The 22,406-nt window shown below is 39.9% G+C and overlaps 1 protein-coding gene across 1 annotated transcript in view; it reads right to left on the reverse strand.

The window, feature by feature from the left end:
• The window catches only part of LOC122549511 (golgin subfamily A member 4-like), a 188,897-nt gene that overhangs the window by 151,598 nt on the left and 14,893 nt on the right, over positions 1-22,406 (reverse strand). Inside the window, 1 exon segment of the mRNA XM_043689370.1 lies at positions 13,445-13,543. Within this exon segment, the coding sequence (XP_043545305.1) occupies positions 13,445-13,543 (99 nt within the window).

Here is a 22,406-nt window from a genome sequence, read left to right on the forward strand (position 1 = left end):
CCTCTCCGCCCCCACCCCCTCTCCGGCCTATCACCCTCACCTCCTTCCACCTATTGTATTCCCAGCGCCCCTCCCCCAAATTCCCTCCCCTCTACCTTTTATCTCAGCCCACTTGGCACACCAGCCTCATTCCTGAAGAAGGGCTTATGCCTGAAACGTTGATTCTCCTGATCCTCGGATGCTACCTGGCCTGCTGTGTTTTTTTCCAGCACCACATTTTTCAACTTTGGTACTCCAGCATCTGCAGTCCTCACTTTCTCCTAGTTGATATTAACCCTATCCATGCTCCTCATGATTTTATAAACCTCGATAAGGTCACCCCTCAGCCTCCAATGCTCCAGGGAGACAATTCCCAGCCTTTTCTACCTCTCCCTGCATTTCAACCCCTCTGGGCCCAGCAACATCCTTGTAAATCTTTTTGGCATCCAGATCGAGGTCATGTATTTATTTAATACAGGAATAATTTTCAAATATTCTACATACCTTTGCAACACAGCACCAAATTAAATACATCACACAAGTCATGAACATGAAAAATGTACAAGACCAAACATAAAGCCAATTTAATTCACAAATAACTTGATACAGAAGGTCGAGAAACCGAACAAACTAGTTGTGATTAGATTACATACAGTGTGGAAACAAGCCCTACAGCCAAACAAGTCCACACCGATCCTCCGAAGAGAAACCACCCCCCCTACATTTACCCCTGACTAATCCACCTAACACTACGGGCAATTCACCTAACCTGCACATCTTTGTGACTGTGGGAGGAAACCGGAGCACCCGGAGGAAACCCACGCAGACACAGGGAGAATGTGCAATCTCCACACAGACAATTGCCCGAGGTGGGAATTAAACCCAGGTCTCTGGTGCTGTGAGGCAGCAGTGCTAACCACTGAGCCACCGTGCCACCCCACCCTGCCGTGCCATATCCGTGGATGAGCAATCCAGAGTCAAATTCGAATCCCAAAGCAGACAAATTTAAATTCAGTTAATTACAGATCAATACAACAGTTCATAATTTAATGCTGACCATGAAACCACCAAAATAATAGAATTTACTTTATTACTTCAATACTGACCATAACCTACTATGCCCTGAAGACATATCCACCAATCTGAGCAAACAGAAAGTGAGAAAATCGACATGAGGAAAGTGCTTACTTGACACTGCCGTCACTAATTAATCATGTCGGTTGACAACAATATTGGTAGGCGGATTACCGCACAGTTCTTTTGAAGTCAAAATAATATTAAAAGATGAAGATATGTTCGACATTACAACATGCTATGTGTATTCCGAATACAGCAATAAAATGAACTTCCACGAAATGCTGTGGGCCATCAGCAGGTACAAACTGTGTTCTGTCAGAAACAGTAACTTCATAGCCCAGCATATCCCACCCTAAGATTTTCACAAATTAAGGGATCAACTCTCATTCAACTGCACAAAGGCAAGCTTGGAACTACAAATAAGATACCAACATTACAAAGCTACAACAGAAAAATACATCACGCATGCTCTTTCGAGGAGCAGTCTACTGTTGACAGAGTTGATTGATCCCACAATCCACAGATCAAATCAAAAGTCTGCCACATCCAGTCGGTGGGAAATTCAACAAGAGGTGGCGGCTCCATGAACATCCCCATCGCAATAATGGAGCAACTCAACCATCTTCAGGAATTTCATAAATACCCTTCCCTCACAACGTTTGTAGTGGGAATTTTCACTATACTGGAAATTTAAATCTCTCTGAAGCAAGACATCTTCAATAATTTGGGACTCATGAAGAACAATCTTGACAGAATTATGAAAGTTGCAAACCTTCACACTAAGGGGCTTTGTGCTTGTAATACCTGTACAGCTTCTTTGAAAATATAGTTGCACTTTTTTAAAGCTTATAATTTTGTGAATTCCTCATCTCATCATCAAATAGCTCCCTTTAAAATTGCTTCAGCAATCAGCTTCCATTGCCTTCTCAGTGGCAGCATTCTGATCCCAAATATTGTCATACCCATGACCCCAATTCTCATCTTTTTGTCATTAATTATAAATCTGCGCTCTGTTTATTGATACACTGATCGGAGAGATTAATTTTTCTATCTAAGACCATAAGAAATAGGAATAGGAGTAGGCCGCTCCCCAGCCTTGGATTTGCTCTGCCATTCAACTGGGTCATGGCTAATTTAAAAATTTTGATTATATTAGATTCCCTACAGTGTGGAAACAGGTCCTTCAGCCCAACAAGTCCACACTGACCCTCCGAAGAATCAACCACCCAGACCCATTTCCCTCTGACTAATGTACCTAACACTATGGGTAATTTAGCATGGCCAATTCGCCTGACCCGCACATCATTGGAATGTGGGAGGAAACCAGAGCACCCGGAGGAAATCCATGCAGACACAGTCACCCAAGGCTGGAATCAAACCTGGGACCCTGGTGCTGTGAGGCAACAGTGCTAACCACTGAGCCACTGTGGACATTTTCACATCAGTTTTCCTGCAGTTTCCCCGTAACCCTGATTTCCCCAACTCAGCAAGAATCTCAGGCTTAAATATACACATGGAAGCTGCCCAACAGCTCCACGGGGTAAAGTTCCAAAGATTTAGATTCCCTACATTAGATTAGATTCCCTACAGTGTGGAAACAGGCCCTTAGGCCCAACAGGTCCATACCGACCCTCCGAAGAGCAATCCACCCATTCCCCTACACTGACCCATGACTAATCCACCGAACACTATGGGCAATTTAGTATGGCCAATTCACCTGACCTGCACATCTTTGGACTGTGGGAGGAAACCGGAGCACCCGGAGGAAACCCACGCAGACACAGGGAGAATATGCAAACTCCACACAGACAGTTGCCCGAGCCGGGAACTGAACCCAGGTCCCTGGCACTGTGAGGCAGCAATGCTAACCACTGAGCCACCAACCCTCATAAGAAATTCCTCATCTCGGTCTTAAATTGCACCCTCACCCCCACCCCAAACTTATTCTGAAACTATGCCCCCTGGCCCTAGACACTCTCACGAGGAGAAACATCCCCTCAACATTTACCCTATCAAGCCCCTTATGAATCTTATGGTTCAATGAGATCACCTCTCACTCTTATCAACTCCAGTAAGTTGAGTCCCAACCTGTTTAGCTTTTGCTCATAAGACAATACCTCCTTACTACCAATCATCTCGGTGAACCTCCTGTGTACTGCCTTTAATGAAATAATTTCCTTCCTCAAATAAGAGGAGCAAAATTACTCACACTAGTCCAGGTCCAATCTCACCAGCACATAAGACAGTTGTAATGACACTTCCCTACTCTTACACTCCAACCCATGAAGTAAGGAGAAAGTGAGGTCTGCAGATGCTGGAGATCAGAGCTGAAAATGTGTTGCTGGAAAAGCGCAGCAGGTCAGGCAGTATCCAGGGAACAGGAGAATCGACGTTTCGGGCATAAGCCCTTCTTCAGGAATGAAGCCCTTCTTTCCTGAAGAAGGCTTATACCCGAAACATCGATTCTCCTGTTCCCTGGTTGCTGCCTGACCTGCTACACTTTTCCAGCAACACATTTTCACCCATGAAGTAAGGCCCTACATTCCATTAGTCTTCGTCATTACCCGCTGCACCTGTGTGCTTGATTTCTATATTTCCTGTACAAGAATCCCAAAGTTATTTGTGTTGCAACTGTCTGTTGCTATGCTCCATTTAAATAATCTTCTGATCTTTTATTCTCCCTTCCAAAATGAACAATTTTACATTTTCCCACATTATAGTCTATTTGCTCACTTCCTTAACCTAACAATTTCTCTCTATAAACTGATTCTTTTTTCTCACAATCTAGCTTCCTACCTATTTTTGTGTTGTCTGCAAATTTGGCTACAGTACATTCACTTCCTTCTTCCAAGTCATTAATTTATCTATCTACTTTATCAAAATCTTTCATCATTTTATGTTAGGTCACTTCTTAGCCTTATCTGTTCCAAATCCAGCAAACCTATTTTATTCTGCCTAAAACATGATGCAGATCCCTGGTGATTTTAATTATTTGTCCATTCATTATTCATGGTAAATGCTTTGACCATCAGAGGGCATATCAAAATACAGGATAATAATATTTTAATTTTTTTCTATATTTTAATCACTTAAATATAACAATATTCTGACCAAGGTTTTCTCATGGTTTAATTACTGCATATCTAATTATTATGTCAATTATTTAATTGCACTTCAGATCTTAGCTTATCTTTTTGTTTTCTTCCCTGCTCTTTTCATCTTACTTCAACTTTACATTTAACTCCATTTCTTTCATTCCTGGTAATTACTTCATTAACTGTCCCCACAAGTTATCACCAAAGATACAATGTAAATACATGGAAGTTGTGCTCAATTCTAGAAAGGCAGTGGGAAGGTTAATGAAGTTCAGATATGACTAGTGAAAGAACATCAGGAGATCTAGGTGAACCTTCAGCCTTGCATGCACCATCGCCACCCACACTGCATAAGTTAGTTCTGAAAATAAATGCTGTGCTTCGTCATGCGCAAAAACACTGTATTTACAATTACAGATTTATTTGCATGAAAGAGAGAATATTAAGGTCTTGACTGTAGATTCTTATTATTTTTGGTTTATTACAGGATATGCGCAGGAAGAAATAGATATTGTAATACATATGGCTCCCATTATGTAATGCTGTTCTGACAACAGTTACAAAATAATTTTATGCACAATTAACAATCAATGTTTGCATTAAGAGTGGGATAGATTAAATTACATTTTTCTATTAGTTACGGAAATGAGTCATGTAAATGGATAAATTTGTGAAATTGTTTAAAATGAATAAGGAAAATAGCATGAAAATTTAGGAAAGACAATGTAAATACATGGAAATCTACACGTCAGTTCTTGTGGCTGTGTATCAGTAGTTCTAGATCTGGATTGGGGTGAGGGACAGAAGAGGCTAACTAACAGTCCAACTACAATGTCGAATATTATAAGGTCTTTATCAGCTTTAGTGGCTATTGGGATGACAAATAATGCCAACATTAGAAGTCTGTGCAGTGAAGAACATGATTATAGAGTGCAGATGGATCAACTGAGGAGTTTCAGTGTCATTTGGTCTTCCAGGCTTTTGTGTTTCTTCCTCAAGAAAGCTTAAGCTCACACCCTATCTGGCGTTGCCTAAATTCCATCCATTTTGAAGTTTATATTGAAATATTGAAGCTCCACCTAAACATTCCACAACTGCACGTTATAGAGTCATACAGCACAGAAACAGACACTTTGGTTCAACCAGTCCATGCCAAGCATAATCTCAAACTGAACTAGTCCCACCTGCCTGTTCCTGGCTTATATCCATCCAAATATTTGCTATTCTTGCATCCACCCAAATGTCTTTTAAAAGTTGCAATTGTACCTGCATCCACCATTTACTCAGGAAGTTCATTGCACACGTGAACTATCCTCAGTGTAAAAAATTGTGACTGTTGTTTGTTTAAAACTATAGAAACCTGTGAATTCATTGTCTTATGAAATAATCTAGATCTCTAGAGATGTTGATTTTCAGTCTGGTCTGGGGTCGTAACAAATTATTGGGTCAAATGACCGAAACGCTGATCAAAGAGATGGGTTTTAAGAGGTGTGCTGGAGAAATAAGGATAATAGAAACACTCCCAGGAAACTAAAGATACAGCCATCAGTTGCATAGCAATTACCATTGGGACTTCACAAATGGCTAGAATTAAAGAACAAGGATCTCATATGGGATTGGCTTGCACCCGCACTGTGGGCGGCACAGTGGCTCAGCGGTTAGCACTGCTGCCTCGCAGAGCCAGGGACCCAGGCTTGATTCCAGCCTTGGGCAACTGTCTGTGTGGAGTTTGCACATTCTCCCTGTGTCTGCGTGGGTTTCTTACCGGTTGCATCCCATAGTCCAAAGATGTGTGGGCCAGGTAAATTGACCATGCTAAATTGCCCATACTGAGGGGTGCATTAGTAGGGAGTAGGTGAACGGGTGTGGGTGGATTACTCTTCGGAGGATCGGTGTGGACTGGTTGGACTGAAGGGCCTGTTTCTGCAGTGCAGGGACTCTAATCTAATCTAATCTTGGAGGAGTTGAGAGAGATCAGGAGGGGCAAAGCTACAAAGGGACCTGAAAACAAAAATGTGTGGAGTAAAATCAAAATGTTGCTTGCGGTGAGGAAATAGGAGTTGCTGCAATCTAAGACAGCAACATTGAATCACTTCAAGTTTAGGGGTGCAGAATGTGGGAAATCAGCCAGACATGTATTGCAATAGTTATGCCTAGAGGGAGTGAAGGCATTGATGAGGCTTGCAACACACTGCTGATCAATTTAGTGTATGGTGCTACAACGTAAATCACATTGGCAACCTCATGAATAGGATCTCAAGCCATTTGCTCACTGTGTAAAATTAATGCTGAGATAGGGTGTATCAAAACTAACCTGTATTATCATGGCTACCCTGATCAAATCATCACCTCCTTTCTTCTCACAAAGGCTCATGACAGGGCACTCGATCTGCATGCACCCAGACCATTAAGGGATTAATTTGCATGCCTGAATTCAACAATAACCAATGTTTGACACATCTTCACTTCATTGGGGAAGTCAGCACTAAATAACCTGCCCTGGTCTGCCCCATGTCGACGTGATAGTCAAAAAAGCACCAAGTCTCAACTTCGTCAGGAGGATAAAGAAATTTGGCATGTCCACAAGGACTCCTCCCTGTTTTTACAGATGCACCATAAAAGCATCCGATCAGGATGCAATACAGCATGGTATGGCAACTGCTCTTCCTAAGAGTGCAAAACACTACAGAGAGTCGTAAACACAGCCCAGTGCATCATGCAAACCAGCCTTCCAGCCAATGACTCCATCTATACTTCTCAATGTCTCAGGAAAGCAACAGCATAATCTCAGACTACTCCCACTCAGGCTTTACTCTCTTCCACCCTCCTCCATCGGTCAGAAAATATCCAAGTTTGAATACACTTATGAGCAGATTCAAGGACAACTTATTCCCTGCTGTTCAAATGTTAATTCTGATCTCTCTCTCTGCACCATCTCTATGGCTGTACATCGATATTCTGCACTCTATTTTGCTATTCTGATGTACTTAGTATATTAAGTATGTTATACAGATGTACACTTTTCATTGTATCGCGGTACATGAGACAACAATAAATCAATCAATGCTGCCAATTACCTTAGCTATAACTCTAATTTCAGAACAATGAAAGGAACACAATACCACCTACCGTGGAGCTATCAATAAGCCTAAATGTACATCGCTACTCCCAGACTCCTGCTGGAGATAGTAGCAACATGCTGCAAATTGCACAAAGGTTACAGTAGACCTTTTCAAAGAGATATAACATTAATTCTACAAAGCCAGTCATGTAAGACAGAATTAGAGCCAGTTTGGAGCAAAACCACACTTTAAAATTTATTTAAAGATATATTACAAGCATATATTAGATTAGATTAGATTAGATTAGATTACTTTGTGTGGAAACAGGCCCTTCGACCCAACAAGTCCACACCGACCCACCGAAGCGCAACCCACCCATACATTTACCCCTTCACCTAACACTACAGGCAATTTAGCATAGCCAATTCACCTGACCTGCACATCTTTGGACTGTGGGAGGAAACCGGAGCACCCAGAGGAAACCTACACAGACACGAGGAGAATGTGCAAACTCCACACAGTCAGTCGCCTGAGGCAGGAAATGAACCCGGGTCCTCTGGCGCTGTGAGGCAGCAGTGCTAACCACTGTGCCACCGTGCTGCCTTGTAACACAACAACCATAGCCTTAGGATGTATCTGTTTCTAAGGGCTCATGTGAACACCAGATACTGCTAATCATCTAAAGACAACTGAAAATACTGTACGATTAGCAACACTTCATTTCATTCCTTTTTGCCAAAGAGAATCAGGTGCAATTCAGGTCTGTAAAGATTACAGGTTGCTATTGATTGTAAGCATGCAACTTTTGTGTGCACCTGATGTAAATTTTGCAAACCAGTTAAGCTAACAAGTATCACATTTCCTGAATCAGCAGCTGATGAGACCATAATTAACACATCATGCAAGTCAATATCCAGTATCCTGGCAGTCATCACAATATGTCCAATCTGCAGCAGTATGCCGCTCCAGCCATCATGTCAAATCAAAGTGGATAAGGGTGACAATGGCTATCTTCTGGTGACATACTTCATTAGACTGGTTCACAATCTATGTCTTGCCTGTATACAGTGAGACATACTGCTGCAAGGAATTTGATAGAAGAGATCACTAATGTCCTAAAATGATCCTGTTGCTTGTACCACTTGACAAGAGCCCTGAAGTACACAGGGAGCATAAACTTGCCATCAGATATCAAGAAGCTGAGAAGTAGAGAACAGAAGGTGACAAGAATGAGAAAGCAACGGAAAGACAGAAAAGGGATATATTGCATTTTAGGATTAGCACAAAGCGGCCATCTATCTGTAAAGAACAGATACCAATGACCTTAACTCCAATTGTCTAATGACCAACAGTCTAACACTCCCTACTGTCCCTGATCACAGCATCCTCTTGGTCACAATACTAAAATAGAAACAATCATAAAATACACCAAATGTAGGTATTAAATCTTGCCATATTACACAAAAGTTAATTATCATGATACATTTCTTCCATGCTGGTCTTCCATGTGCCTTTGCCTGCCCTGGAACTCCTACCAAACACAAGTGAAAGGAAGATAGTTGGTGGAAGCTGCTGACTTTCTGTAGAGAAGATTATCCATGGACTTGGAAGAATAATCTTGAATTGCTCTGAATTGTGAAGATATGACAATCGAATGCATCACCTCGCCATAAAGTGGTTGGTAGAATGAGTGAGAGTGTGGAGTGAGTGTGGGAAAGAGAGAAAGAATGGTCGTGGCAATCTTCTAATCCACTAAACTGTAAGGCAAGAGCAAGAGTGCTGACAGAATGGAAATGGATGAAGCTCAAACACTGTAAATCTAACATCAGGTTTGTGTTTCATACAGCCATAATTGTCAGGACCAGCATATCACCAATCCAAATAATTTGTTGAAGGATATATTGCAAGACTGCTGAAACACCTTAGAAGCATACTTTAATACTGGTATCCAGACCCACATTACCACCATTTTGAGCATCTACCCTCAGTGGAGATCCAACATTAGGTAGCTGTTGTCTGTACTGCAACAAAAGCCACATCATGGTTAGTTCCACAAGGAATCTGATTTGAGCTCAGATTCCTTAATCTGAAGAATAGATTCCAAACCGAACAAAGCAAATGTCAAGTTGGTGTCAAATTGCTCCGTGGTCAACAATGAATGCAGCCTTCCCAACATGTCTAACATTTGTACGTGTGTACCAACAGTCTTTTACTGTAGCCTGCCTTGAAGTTCTCATCAGAGTTCTCTACACTACAAATCCTGTGCAGCCTTGCTCTTCATCAGCTGACTCTGACATGATCCTTGCCCTTTGTCTTGCCATAGTCCACTTGGGCTCAGTAACTCAGCACGTGCAAATTGTTCCTGTATCCTGTTATCTGGCTGTATGAAGTCCAGCAATGGTGTATTTTGCTCATCATTACCTACTTACTCTTCTTCTACTTCATGGGCAGGGTGTCATTTTTGACAGCTGAAAGTAAAAGAGATACATGCTAAGGTTGTGAAGAGGGGAGAGGGAAAAGCAAGAAGTGCATGCTTATGCCACAGTCAACTTTTAAATCAAAAAAGACTGTGGCTTGAGGGAGAATTAGAATAAGAAGGATTAGCTATCTAGCATGCAGTTCTCTTCCTCGACTATAAATTCTATTAAAACATGCAGGTAAGCTTAACGCTCCTCTGTTTAGTTAGTGCTATAACGAAGAGGAAATTTGATACTGATTTTCATCCAATGTATTTGGATGACCTGTCATAGGTGAACAACTGCCCAGTTTGAGCAAGATGTGAAATGTGGATTTGAGCCTTGTAAAATTGCCTAGCCCATAAACATGAGATGTGTATGACTGTTGGGTAAGAATCCTGTTTGGCTTAGATTGCCCACAGATCAGTGGTTGGTTTGTGGTGAATTGAGCACCCTTGAGATTCTAGGCACATGTGAGCAGCTGTGATATTTCAAGACTTGTTGAGTGACATCAACTACTCGTGAGCTCTTGTCATGACCGTGGGCAAGTATGTGCTGGAAATCACGCCCTGACACTCCATTAGTCATTACAAATGAAAATAAACAACTAATGTAATCACTAAGATGGATAATTTGCCTAACTTAAATCCCTATCTGAAATAAACAAAACTCATCTCAGGTTCCATCAATGAACAAAAAACTCTATATTTATTCTGATAAACATTCCATGACAAATAACAAAATAGATTATCAATTGCTAATATACAAAGGAAGACCAAACTCTTACTAAATTCAAATACACGCACATTTATTCACAATCTAGGGTAGACACAACAGTTCTAAGGTAATATCATGGGTGGAATATATAGGCAAAAATGAACAGATTCTGTGGTTCAGATTCTAAGAATCCAGGCAACAAGAGTGGTATGGGACAGCCTTCTTTTAGGTCTTTTGGTTTCTGGTGACGGAATCAAGCTGCTGACTGCAGTGATCCTAATTTTAGCCACTAATTAGTTGGATTTAGGAATTTTGCTTGCCTCAGATCTTCTTTTTGTGCTCATTGCTGTTATTCAGCTGATCTTCTTTCTAACCCAAAGGCACATGGTGCCTGACCGTCTCACAAATGTATCCAATCCAGCTTCTGCATGCTTTTCATAATTCATGAGCAAACAATATAGTTGCACTTTTGTTTCACATTGAAAAACAAAACTAGTTTATTCTTTGCAATACATCAGCTAAAACTTTCCAATTTATATTTTAAATATAACAAACTTTGTTTTAATTAGCACCTTATGAACTTGCATTCTCAATAAAACCCGCAAAAATGATATACCTGAAATACTTGAACTTTACCATTTAATCGCAATTTCCAAGTGGTCATCGAATGAGAGAGTGAGAAGGCTCTCTGCTCGTAACTTTTGTTTCAGGCAAAGTTGCACTACTATTTAAACGATTTATGCTGTAAATAGAATACAACAGTGATATCCCACCTGCATTATTTAGTTTTTACATTAAAGGTGGTCCTTGATCAACTGGAATATTTGATCAACCAGCAGACTCCTGGTCCGATAATTGAGAGTTAATAAAAAGTTTGCTGCTAAATATATGCAGTACTTAATACTGTATCCATACCTTTGTGGATAATCTCCAGGAATTAACTTCCACAGCTTTGTTCTTTGTTTCTCTTCATGTTTCTCAAGGAGCTCCTGCCTTTCCCTGCGTGCACCTTACAAATATAACAAATACTGACATTTCTCTTCTTTTCTTCTCCTCCAAGAATTCCAATTCAGCATTTCGCTATGTTCTCTTCCAAACTGACTGTTGTACACAAACCACACTATAACCAATTGTGATGATACTATAGTATTAAGAGGTGTATTTTGTCTGTCTGTGTTGAAGAGATTTTGAGTCATCGTTGACAAGCTGTCTCCTCCAAGTTAGTAAACAGCTTGTAAGGCCTTGGGTTTTTATTAAAAGGTTGAAACAATCGAAGCAGCATGAATGGGTGCAGTCAGGCTCCCATGGAACCAAGTCATAGTTTAGCTTTCAGTCGTTGCTGGGGTCTTGAAGCTAAATGTGGACGTTGTTATTCATTTCTCTGTTACAGTTAAAAGCTGGAGTTCTCTCTGCTGCCAGAATTGCATGTGAGACAATCTATTTGACTAAATTTAACTTTGTCAAGAGTGTGTTTATGGGATGTTACTATATTGGAACAGTTACTGTTTGGTCGTTAAATAATATTATTCTGTTAAATTTTCCAATAGAGTTAAGTTAAACCAATTCTTGTATTTTAACTACAGGGTAAGATAAAGTGTCCTTTGCTTAAATCAATGTAGTATAATCAATCGAATTAGGTCTGGAACATAGCGTCTTATACTTAACTTTAAGTAAGATAAATGTTAGTGTCTAGGCTATCTCCTTGATATATATGAGGGAGGCTTGGTCTGGTCCATAATGCAGTGGGCATAACCCTCACAATGACATTCTCGTGCAAAGATGTCGCTTGGAGGACTTACAGTAATTTTTCCACAATCTAAAAGTTATATCCAGTTTGTGGACACACAAGGTTTACTGTGATCAATGGACATTTTTTTCAAACAAAGTTCCCTCAAAATCACATGACTGGTGATAAACTTCTTTTGTTTGAGACACTCCTGAGATTGTTTTTAACAGTGACTGACTTGGAGAGACTTTTTTCTAATTAATTTGGCAAGAAATTGCGAAGAACAAATCAAGTACGTCAAGACTGTCTTGCTGTTCAAATACATCAAGCTAATGTGCTACCATGACTCTGAAACCTTCAAGACAATGAAAATCAATTTTGAGTGACTTTGTTGTGCAAGTTCATGATTTCCACTGTACCTTTTGGTAGGAGATATTTCCTGACAATGATTTTCTTTGATGCTCATTCCTGGGTGGTAAGCATATCTGGCAAAACCTGTTCCTCAGCCCCAGTGCTGTTGAGGAGGTGGGGATGAGTTGCCTTCTTCAACTGCTGCATTCCACATAGCCTAAGTAAATCCAGTATTCACGAAAGAGTATTCTAGGATTTGGACCCAGCAACAAAGGAACAGCATTACAGTTACAGTTCAGAATGGCACACAAAATCTTTATGTGGTGGTATTCAATGCATCCGCTGCCCTTGTTTTTGAGGGAGGCAGATTTTATAGGCATTAAATGACAACAGATATGTTTATTATTGCAAGTTATTTATTTTTACAACCTTCAACAGACTGGATGAATATGACAAAAACAAATACCTAATTTAAATGTACTATATTCCACTTTGAGGTCAGTTGGCTCAAGTTTAATCAAAAATGCAGAACTGATGTAATACTATAACTGTTAACATGAAGAGATAACCTTTGCTTTTAATATTGTAAAACACACATTTAGGTATTAGTTACAGCAGCCAATTACAGGGAGCAATACCTGGTGAGGACTTTAGAGCAAAGCCTACTTTGAATGTCTAAGGGTTTCATTATTTGTTGAATGCTTGCATGTTCGGAACATGGACTGAAGGATTTCTGTCAGACAGAACGTAATTTGAATTATGAGACAACATCAGCGAATTATTTATATATTTCTAAGCCAGGTTCTGTTTCCCAAGCTGGTATGAGCTTTTCTCATCTTTTAATGAAACCCCTAGATAAATTCAGGGTTAAGTGGTAAATGGCTTTGAAAATAAATGCAAGCAGCAAGCGGCACAATCTTCTCTAGCGAAACACTTCTCCTACCCTGCCAATGGCATTGTTGGAGGGGCGGGAGGACTCACCACATTGATATTCTGCACTTTAGGCCGTTTGGTGCTTTCCAGAGCAAAGATAGTATACTCAGAGAGAAAAGCAGGCTCTGCTATCATCTCGGCCAATAGCTGTTTCATTCCCAAGCAGAAAAGGAAACAAAAAAAATACTTAGAGGAAATGATTCATGTCACTGGTCACAGGTAGAATGTTAAAATTAGATTCTTCACATAGGAAGGTTCAGACTTAATGTGGCTTCACAGTACATCTATTTGAAAATGCATCCTTGGGAGGAAAGCAATGCCACCGCAAATAAAATTCTTTTTCATCTTTGGAGCAATTCACCATAGTCTTTATTAATTATGGAGCAGTTTCCTCAACAAATCTCAAATTTATCTTAGAGAAACAGAAATTGCTGCAAAAACTCAGCAGGTCTAGCAGCACCTACGGAGAGGAATCAGAGTTAATGTTTCGGATCCAGAGACCCTTCTTCACGACACTTCTGAAGAAGGGTGACTGGACTCAAAATGCTAACTCTGGTTTCTTTCCACTTATGTTACCAGACCTGCTGAGTTTTTGCAGCAATTTATGCTTTTGCTTCTAATTTCCAGCATCCGTAGTTCTTCCAGTTTTTCAAATGTGCCTTAATTTGTTGCTAATTCTTCTAATGGGCGGCACGGTGGCACAGTGGTTAGCACTGTTGCCTCGCAGCGCCAGAGACCCGGGTTCAATTCCCGCCTCAGGCGACTGACTGTGTGGAGTTTGCACGTTCTTCCCGTGTCTGCGTGGGTTTCCTCCGGGTGCTCCGGTTTCCTCCCACAGTCCAAAGATGTGCAGGGTCAGGTGAATTGGCCATACTAAATTGCCCATAGTGTTAGGTAAGGGGTAAATGTAGGGGTATGGGTGGGTTCGCTTCAGCGGGTCGGTGTGGACTTGTTGGGCCGAAGGGCCTGTTTCCACACTGTAATATAATCTAATCTAATCTAATTCCATGTTTTTTCCATCAGTTAAATAAACCCTCAATATCGAAGATTCATTTCCAACAACAGTGTCTAACAAAGTTATACCTTGTTTATAGGAGAGCTTTGTTTAAAATAAAGACAGACTACTTGTAGCTAAAATCAAAGATTGCAGGCCACATTAGCATCTAATGTGACTAGGCTACTTGACAAATTCATGTTCAATATGTCAAAAAGGCAAAACCTAATTGTTCCATAATTTAACAAAAAGATTCAACTGGAATGAACACTTGATTTTCATCATTTATTCTTTCATGGGATGTGGGCACTACTGGCTAGGTCAGTATTTATTGCCCATAGTCAATTGTCTTGAGATTATAACAGTGGTAGCCTTCTTAGAAACACTGCAATCCATGTGTTGTAGATACACACAAATTGCTCAAACATTAGCCACCAACACAGATTTTAGGCCAATCATTATACAGCATTCCATACAGCACGGTAAGATGCCAGAAGCATGGACAAAGAGGGGAGTAAACCACAGTAAATTCTAAAAGCTTTGACAAGCACATTATAGGGTACAGAAATATAGATTTTAAGTAATACAACAAAAACCAAATATTACCCATTTAATCTAGAATTGTAAAATGTGCATTAGGCTTTAACTTTCTCGATTCACAAGTCCAAATTGTAACAAAAGATAACATACATAACTTGGAGCAAAAGGGATGACTGGAAGAATACAATTATTCAGAAAAAACTCCAAGTCAAGCATACAATTCATTATGAATTACTTAGTGAACCACAATGACGAGGAAGATTCCAGATTCAATCCTTGACCTCTGCTATCTTAACTTCTGTAAGGTGCCAACAACTGTATTTCTTTTTAGTTTCAGGCCCGATAGAAAAGAAAGAAAATAGTTGGGATTCCCATTCTTCAATGGCATCTGTAGATTTCATTGCATATTTGGTGAAATGGAAATGCAATCAGACTTAGCAGTAATACTCTTTCTTACTTCGAAGACTACAATAATCATTGTTCTTAATAACCACATCAGAACAATAGATGCTGAACAAGTACACCATTGTACAGAACTGTTGAGGTTGTCTGGGTCATATATAGAGCACCAAAGATGTATTTTGACAGGGTAAAATTCAGAAAATATTTGTCTAGACAGACAGCCTTACTTAAATGAGCATAAAATTGTTGTTTAGAAAAAAGAAAGCCATTGAAGACTTTTGTTGTCAACTTCATGACCTAACAGAAATTATTTAAATTATCTTAGTAGAAATGACACAGAAAATTGAATAAAACATTCAAACACGTGACCAGAAATTTCCCAGTTAAGTGGTCTTCTGATATTCAAATTAAAATTCAACTTAGTCTGCACTGCCAGTATATTGATATTGTGTACACAATCAGATACTCAGTTGGTTACACTTAAATCACAAAACATTGAAATATTGACATAATCTAATGTAACTCATTAATTTTGTTCTCCTACCCTTTTCTTTTGCCACCCAATTGTCTTTATCCCTTGACAACTTATACTTCTTTCTCCTCTTCAGCCTAATCAATTAATGTCTGAATTGATTCTGTATTGTTGATCAAATTTGCTCATCTTCATTCAAACTCATTTATATCTTGCTTGCCTATTTATCCCAAGTTTCTTTCCACTGAAACATTTCATCCTGTGACAATAACTAACTCAGAATTACTGAAAGCAAAACATTTTAAACTTAAATGAGGTAAAGGCTCAGTCAGTCAAGTCTTGAGTAAAAGAAGAGTTTTGACATTTAGAATCGTTATATAAGTTCCCATTACATACCACAAGTAGCAGTGAATAAATGCTTTATCACTCTTAGTTCCTACAATCTAAACATATAGAACAAAACTTTAAAAATAAATTATTTGGACACAAAGTGGAAGTTTAAATTTCAAAAATGTATTTACAATGAAGATAAAGATGGGACCTCTTTTCAAGATTCATGAAACTAAACATTTGTTTTGTACAATTCAATATGAGCATAAGATGAATCAACCCAATTCAAGTGTGTTAACAAATTTGCAGAGTTTGTCATGTTCCAACAAATTCACTGAATTGAAAGGTAGCAGTGAACTATCTCTCCCAAAAATAATTCTCGGCAAAAATTTAAAAAGTTCGACAAAAATACCCCATCATAACAAGTGTTTAAGATGCATGTGTGTATACAATACTTCTTCATTATGGAAAACAATCCAAATTAAGCTGCATCCACTAATTATTTTGGTAGAACACTATCAGCTTAAATAGAATATCAGCTTGTCAATACTACAGAGTTTTAATACAAGCTTGCATCATTTCAACAAAAAGTGTCCTTAGTCAGATTTCATGACCTAGAAACATAGAAAACATGAGAAATAGGCCAGGGTTGGTCCTTCAACCCTGCTCCACCATTTCATATGATCAAGCATGATTTGCTATCTCAATATGTATTCCACTTTCTCCCCATTACCCTTTGATGCCTTTACAATTTAAACAAAATCTATTTCTTGAATATATTCAGCAGAAAATTCCACAGGTTCTTTTATGTGAAGAAATCTTTCCTCATAGAACAGTACAGCACAGTAGAGGCCCTTCAGTCCTTGATGTTGTGCCGACTTTTTATCCTACTCCAAGACCAAACTAACCTACATGCTCTATTGTACTATCAACCATGTTCCTATCCAAGAGTCACTTAAATGTCCCTAATGTCTCTGACTCTACTACCACCATTGGCAGTGCTTCCATGCACCCACCACTCTGTATAACAAATTTACCTCTGACATCTCCCCTAACCCTTCCTCCAATCACCTGAAAATGATGCCCCCTCATGATAGCCATTTCCACCCTGGGAAAAAGTCTCAGGCTATCCACTCTTGTCTATGCCTCTCATCACCTTGTTCATCTCTATCAAGTCACCTCTCCCATCCTTTTTCGCTCCAATGAGAAAACCCCTAGCTCCCTCAACCTTCCTTCATAAGACATGCCCGGCAGTCCAGGCAGCATCCGGAAAAATCTCCACTGCATCCTCTCTAAAGCTTCCACATCCTTCCTACAATGAGGTGACCAGAACTGAACAGAATATTCCAAATGTGCTCTAACCAGGGCTCTCCAGAGCTGCAGCATGACCTCGTGGCTCTAAAACTCAATACCCCTGCTAATGAAAGCCAACACACCATACACCTTCTTAACAACATTGCCAACTTGGGTGGAAACTTTGAGGGATCTATGGACATGGACCCCAAGATTCTTCTGTTTCTCCACACTGCCAAGAATCCTGCCTTTAACCCTACATTCTGCCTTCAAATTCGATCATCCAAAATGAATCACTTCACACTTTTCCAGGTTGAATGCCATCTGCCATTTATCAGCCCAACTCTGCATCCTGTCAATGTCCCACTGCAACCTTCAACAGTCCTCCACACTATCCACCACTCCACCAACCTTTGTGTCAACAGCAAACTTACTCACACACCCTTCCAGTCCCTCATCCAAGTCGTTTATAAAAATCACAAAGAACAGAGTTCCCAGAACCGAGCCCTGAGGAACACCATTGGTCACCAAGCTCCAGGTTGAATACTTTCCATCAATCACCACCCTCTGTCTTCCATGGGCCAGCCAATTCTGTAAGCAGACAGCCAGGTTTCCCTATATCCGCAAGCCTCCTTACGTTCTGAAGGTTAATTTCTGAATCTATTAGTTAAACAAGTTATTTACTGCGACACACAGAACAGTAATATCTCAAGCATGTGAATAAAGAGACCTTCCTGACCTTGGAATGCCCTGCACCCGTGCCAACCCTCCTTCCTGTCTTCCTGCTAACTAGTTGGATTTTAGGGTCGACATGAAATTGTGTTCACCACCGGAACAACACAATTTTGAAGTGCAGGTTGCTGTTCTCACTTGCTGTCGCTGGTGCTGTTTTGAGGCCTTGGTACACTGTCGGTCTTCAGTCTGGGCTGTGCCAGCTGATACACTAAGACATGTTTGGATCTGTTGGGTCAATTTTCCTTATTGCTGGTGGTTCTTGCAAATGGGTCTTAATCTTAGATGGTGCACAAGGTCAGGGGTGTTGATCAGGATGGTGCTCTCAGGTGTCTTTGGTTGTTGAGCCTTTGGTTCATGGACGGTCGATGGAGGTTAGCGATGGCTGTGAGGATTGTTCTTGGTACAGTGGTTCTTGTCCTGACGGTAATTGTGGGGGTGTGGTGCTGGAAAAACACAGATCAGATCAGAATGGAACTTCATTCCTGGTGAAAGACTTTTGCAGAAACATCAATTCTCCTGCTCCTCAGATGCTGCCTGACCTGCTGTGTTTTCCAGCACCACACTCTCAACTCTGATCTCCAACATCTGCAATCCTCACTTTCTTCTGGTAGTTGTGGGGGATTCTTCCCTCTTCTGTTTCAACCCCTTCTGAGACTGTGACCCCTGGTTCTAGGATTTCCATCCAGGGAAAGCATCTTCCCTGCATGGGGACCTTCAAGCTCTGTTAGAATTTTACACGTTTCAATCAGATATACTTAGCAGTCATTGATAATTGTAATACAACTAATGTTTATTTAATATTGTACAATAATTAGCAACTATCTCCAGTTCCTCAAACCAGTCACCAAACAGTCTCATACTATACATTGTTCTGCAGTAAGTTTGTGGAAAAATAACCCAGTTTCAATCAGATGATTCATGAAGACATAACCAAATCCTTAAGTTTTGCAAAAAAGGTAAAAGACAAAAAGTACATAAGATGTGCAAAACTACAGATCAGTGAACAGGTATTTAACCAACGTATTTTATTTGTAACATAATCATTGCCTCAAAATGCATAAATCAATAACATCAGCAAACATATTAATTCATCAAAAAGGCTGAAGAGCATACAAAGTATTCATTCCTTCTCAAGCAGTAGATTGATACATATTCTGAAGAATGACAAAATAAGGCAAAAATGCCAATTGATCACATTGCAATTCTAAAGATCTCCTCCTGACCTGAAGCTGGGATCATGGATTTGAGATTTCTTCCCACAGGCAATAGTGCCAGTTCATTTGATCCTAAACCTGATAAAGTGAACTTCTGAAAACATATGCAATGGCTTCCTTTCTCTTCTCCGACTGCCTTGCTATATGTACATATAATTCAGAAGCACGCTTCTAAAGAATTGTTATAGAGAAATCTCCTGTCAGGGGCATAGACAGGAAATTCTGTGGCAGTGAGCATAAATTTAGGATAGTTTATGTTTTTCGGGTGCTATGATTAGGGACATCTCTAAACGTTTCAAGCATATTTTTAAAGATGAGATTTAGAAACCAGAAATTCATGTGCATATTGGTAGGGATGACAGTTTTAGGGAAAAGATTAAAGCAGCTCAGAGTGAATTTAAGAGGTTAGGTAGAAGATTACAAAAAAACCTTATTGAGTACAAATTTCTGGTTTACTCCCAGTGCCAAACTTCAAAGAGGGAAGGGACAAAACATTAATGGAAATACATCAATGGATGAAGAGCTGGTGCATTGTTCAAGTTTTTGGAGAATTTGAAGTCTTTTAGGATAGAAAAGACCTGTTCAAAAACAAACTGGAAAGTGACCAATATCTTAGCAGGGAGATTTGCTCATTTTCTTAAAGGAGACTTTACACTGATAGAGACGGGGAGTAGAGGAATTCTTAGTGGTGTAAACAGAAGGAATGATGGGGAAGGTTCTGACTGTGAGGAGAGCATGTCAATTAGAAAAGAAAAACAAGAGAGTCAGAGTATGTAGTAACTCTGAAGAACTAAATTGCATTTATTTCAATGGTATCGTTTTTGATTAAAGAATACATTACTGCTGTAACTAGGGAAGATATTTCCGAATGATCAGTGAAACTATAATCGGTAGAAATTACATATAAGAAAGCAAAGATCACTTTGATTGGATTGTATTATTAGCCCCCAATAATAAGAGGGAAATTGAGAAAAACATATATAAGGAGATCGCAAATATACGTGAGCATAATAAGGTTGCAATAATGAGGGATTTTAATTTTCCAAACATTGACTGGGGTTACCATAGCATTCAAGGTTTGGATGGTGAAGAATTCGTCAAATGTGTTCAAGAAAATTTTCTTTATCAATATGTTGGCGCTCCTACAAGAGAAGGAGCAAAGCTAGACCTTCTTTTGACCAATAGACAGGACAGGTGATTGAAAGAAAAGTGGGGGAACACTTTGAGTCTCGCGATTATAATTCTATGAGTTTCAAATTGGTTATGAAAAACAATAAGCCTTCCATAAAAGTTAAAATTTTTGAATTGATATAAGGCAAATTTTAATGATATGAGATAAGCACTTTCAAAAATTGGTTGGAGTAGACTGTTCACAGATAAAAGGACATCTGACAAGTGGGAGTCATTCAAGAGTGCAATGACGAGAGTCAGAGGCATTTTGTTGCTCTCAGAGTGAAGGATAAGGCTGGTAAGATTAAGGAGCAATGGATGAATAAAGACATTGAGGTTCTAGTCAAGAATAAAATAGATTCTTATTCTAGACATGGGCAACTTGGTTCAATTGAATCTCTTAATCAATACAGATTGTATAGGGCATTCTTAAGAAAGAAATTGGGAAAGACAGGAGAGATAGCATTGGCAGATAAGATTAAGGATAGTCCAAAAATATTCTACAAATACATTAACAGCAAGAGGTTAATGAGAGAGAGGGTAGCACCTCTTAAAGATCAAAGAGGTTGTCTTTGTGTTGAAGTCCAGGAGAGAGGAGAGATACTAAATAAATATTTCGCATCAGTTTTTACTGTGGAGAAAGAAATGGAGTCAAGCGGAAGTAGAGAAATAAATTTTGATGTTTTACAAAGAGTTCACATTACAGAGAATAAAAGTGGATAAATCTCCAGAACTTGATCTAAGCACCCCAGAACGTTGTGGAAAGTAAGGGAAGAAATTATGAGATACCTTGAGAAATATTTGTATCATCTATAACTATGGGTGAGGTACCCTAATGACTGGAGGGTGGCTAGAGTTGTACCTTTGTTTAGGAAAAGTTGTAAAAGGAAAGGGGGGGGGGGGTGGGAAACTATAGACCTGTGAGTCTGACTTTAGATTAGATTAGATTACTTACAGTGTGGACACACCGCCCCGCCAAAGCGCAACCCACCCATACCCCTACATTTACCCCTTCACCTAACACTACAGGCAATTTAGCATGGCCAATTCACCTGACCTGCACATCTTTGGACTGTGGGAGGAAACCGGAGCACCCGGAGGAAACCCACGCAGACACGGGAGAACGTGCAAACTCCACACAGTCAGTCGCCTGAGGCGGGAATTGAACCCGGGTCTCCAGCGCTGTGAGGCAGCAGTGCTAACCACTGTGCCACCGTGCCGGTTGTGGATAAATTGTTGGAGGTGCAAAATTTTATCAGGGATAGTCAGCATGGTTCTGTGTGAAGCAAATCGTTGAGTTTTGTGAGTAAGATAGCAAAAAGATTGATGATGGCAGAGCTGTAGATGTTGTTTAGTTGGATTACAGTAAAGCCTTAGACATGGTTCTACATGGTAGAATAATTAGTAAAGTTAGGTCACATGGATTCAGAGTGACCTTGCAACTGGATATATAATTGCCTTAATGGCAAGAGACAGAGGGTAATGGTGGAGGGTTGCTTTTCACACTCGAGGCCTGCGACCAGTTGTGTTTCGAAGTGATTAGTTATAGGTCCTCCTTTATTTGTCATTATATAAATGATTTGGATGAGAACATAGAAGGCATGACTATTGAGTTTGCAGACGACACCAAAATTGCAGACAGCACAATCGACATTGATAGTTTTCTAAGATTACATGGATCAATGGGCTGAAAAATCGCAGGTGGAGTTCAATCTGGATAAATGTGAGGTACAACAAACAAAGGTAGGGTGTATACAATTAATGGCAAGACTTTGGGTAGTGCTTTAGAACAGAGGCACCTGGTGTGCAGGTACATAAATCTTTGAAATTTGCGTCACATATAGACAGGGTGGTTAAAAA

The sequence above is a fragment of the Chiloscyllium plagiosum genome, chromosome 4, assembly GCF_004010195.1.
Source record: "Chiloscyllium plagiosum isolate BGI_BamShark_2017 chromosome 4, ASM401019v2, whole genome shotgun sequence".
NCBI classification, from domain to species: Eukaryota; Metazoa; Chordata; class Chondrichthyes; order Orectolobiformes; family Hemiscylliidae; genus Chiloscyllium; species Chiloscyllium plagiosum.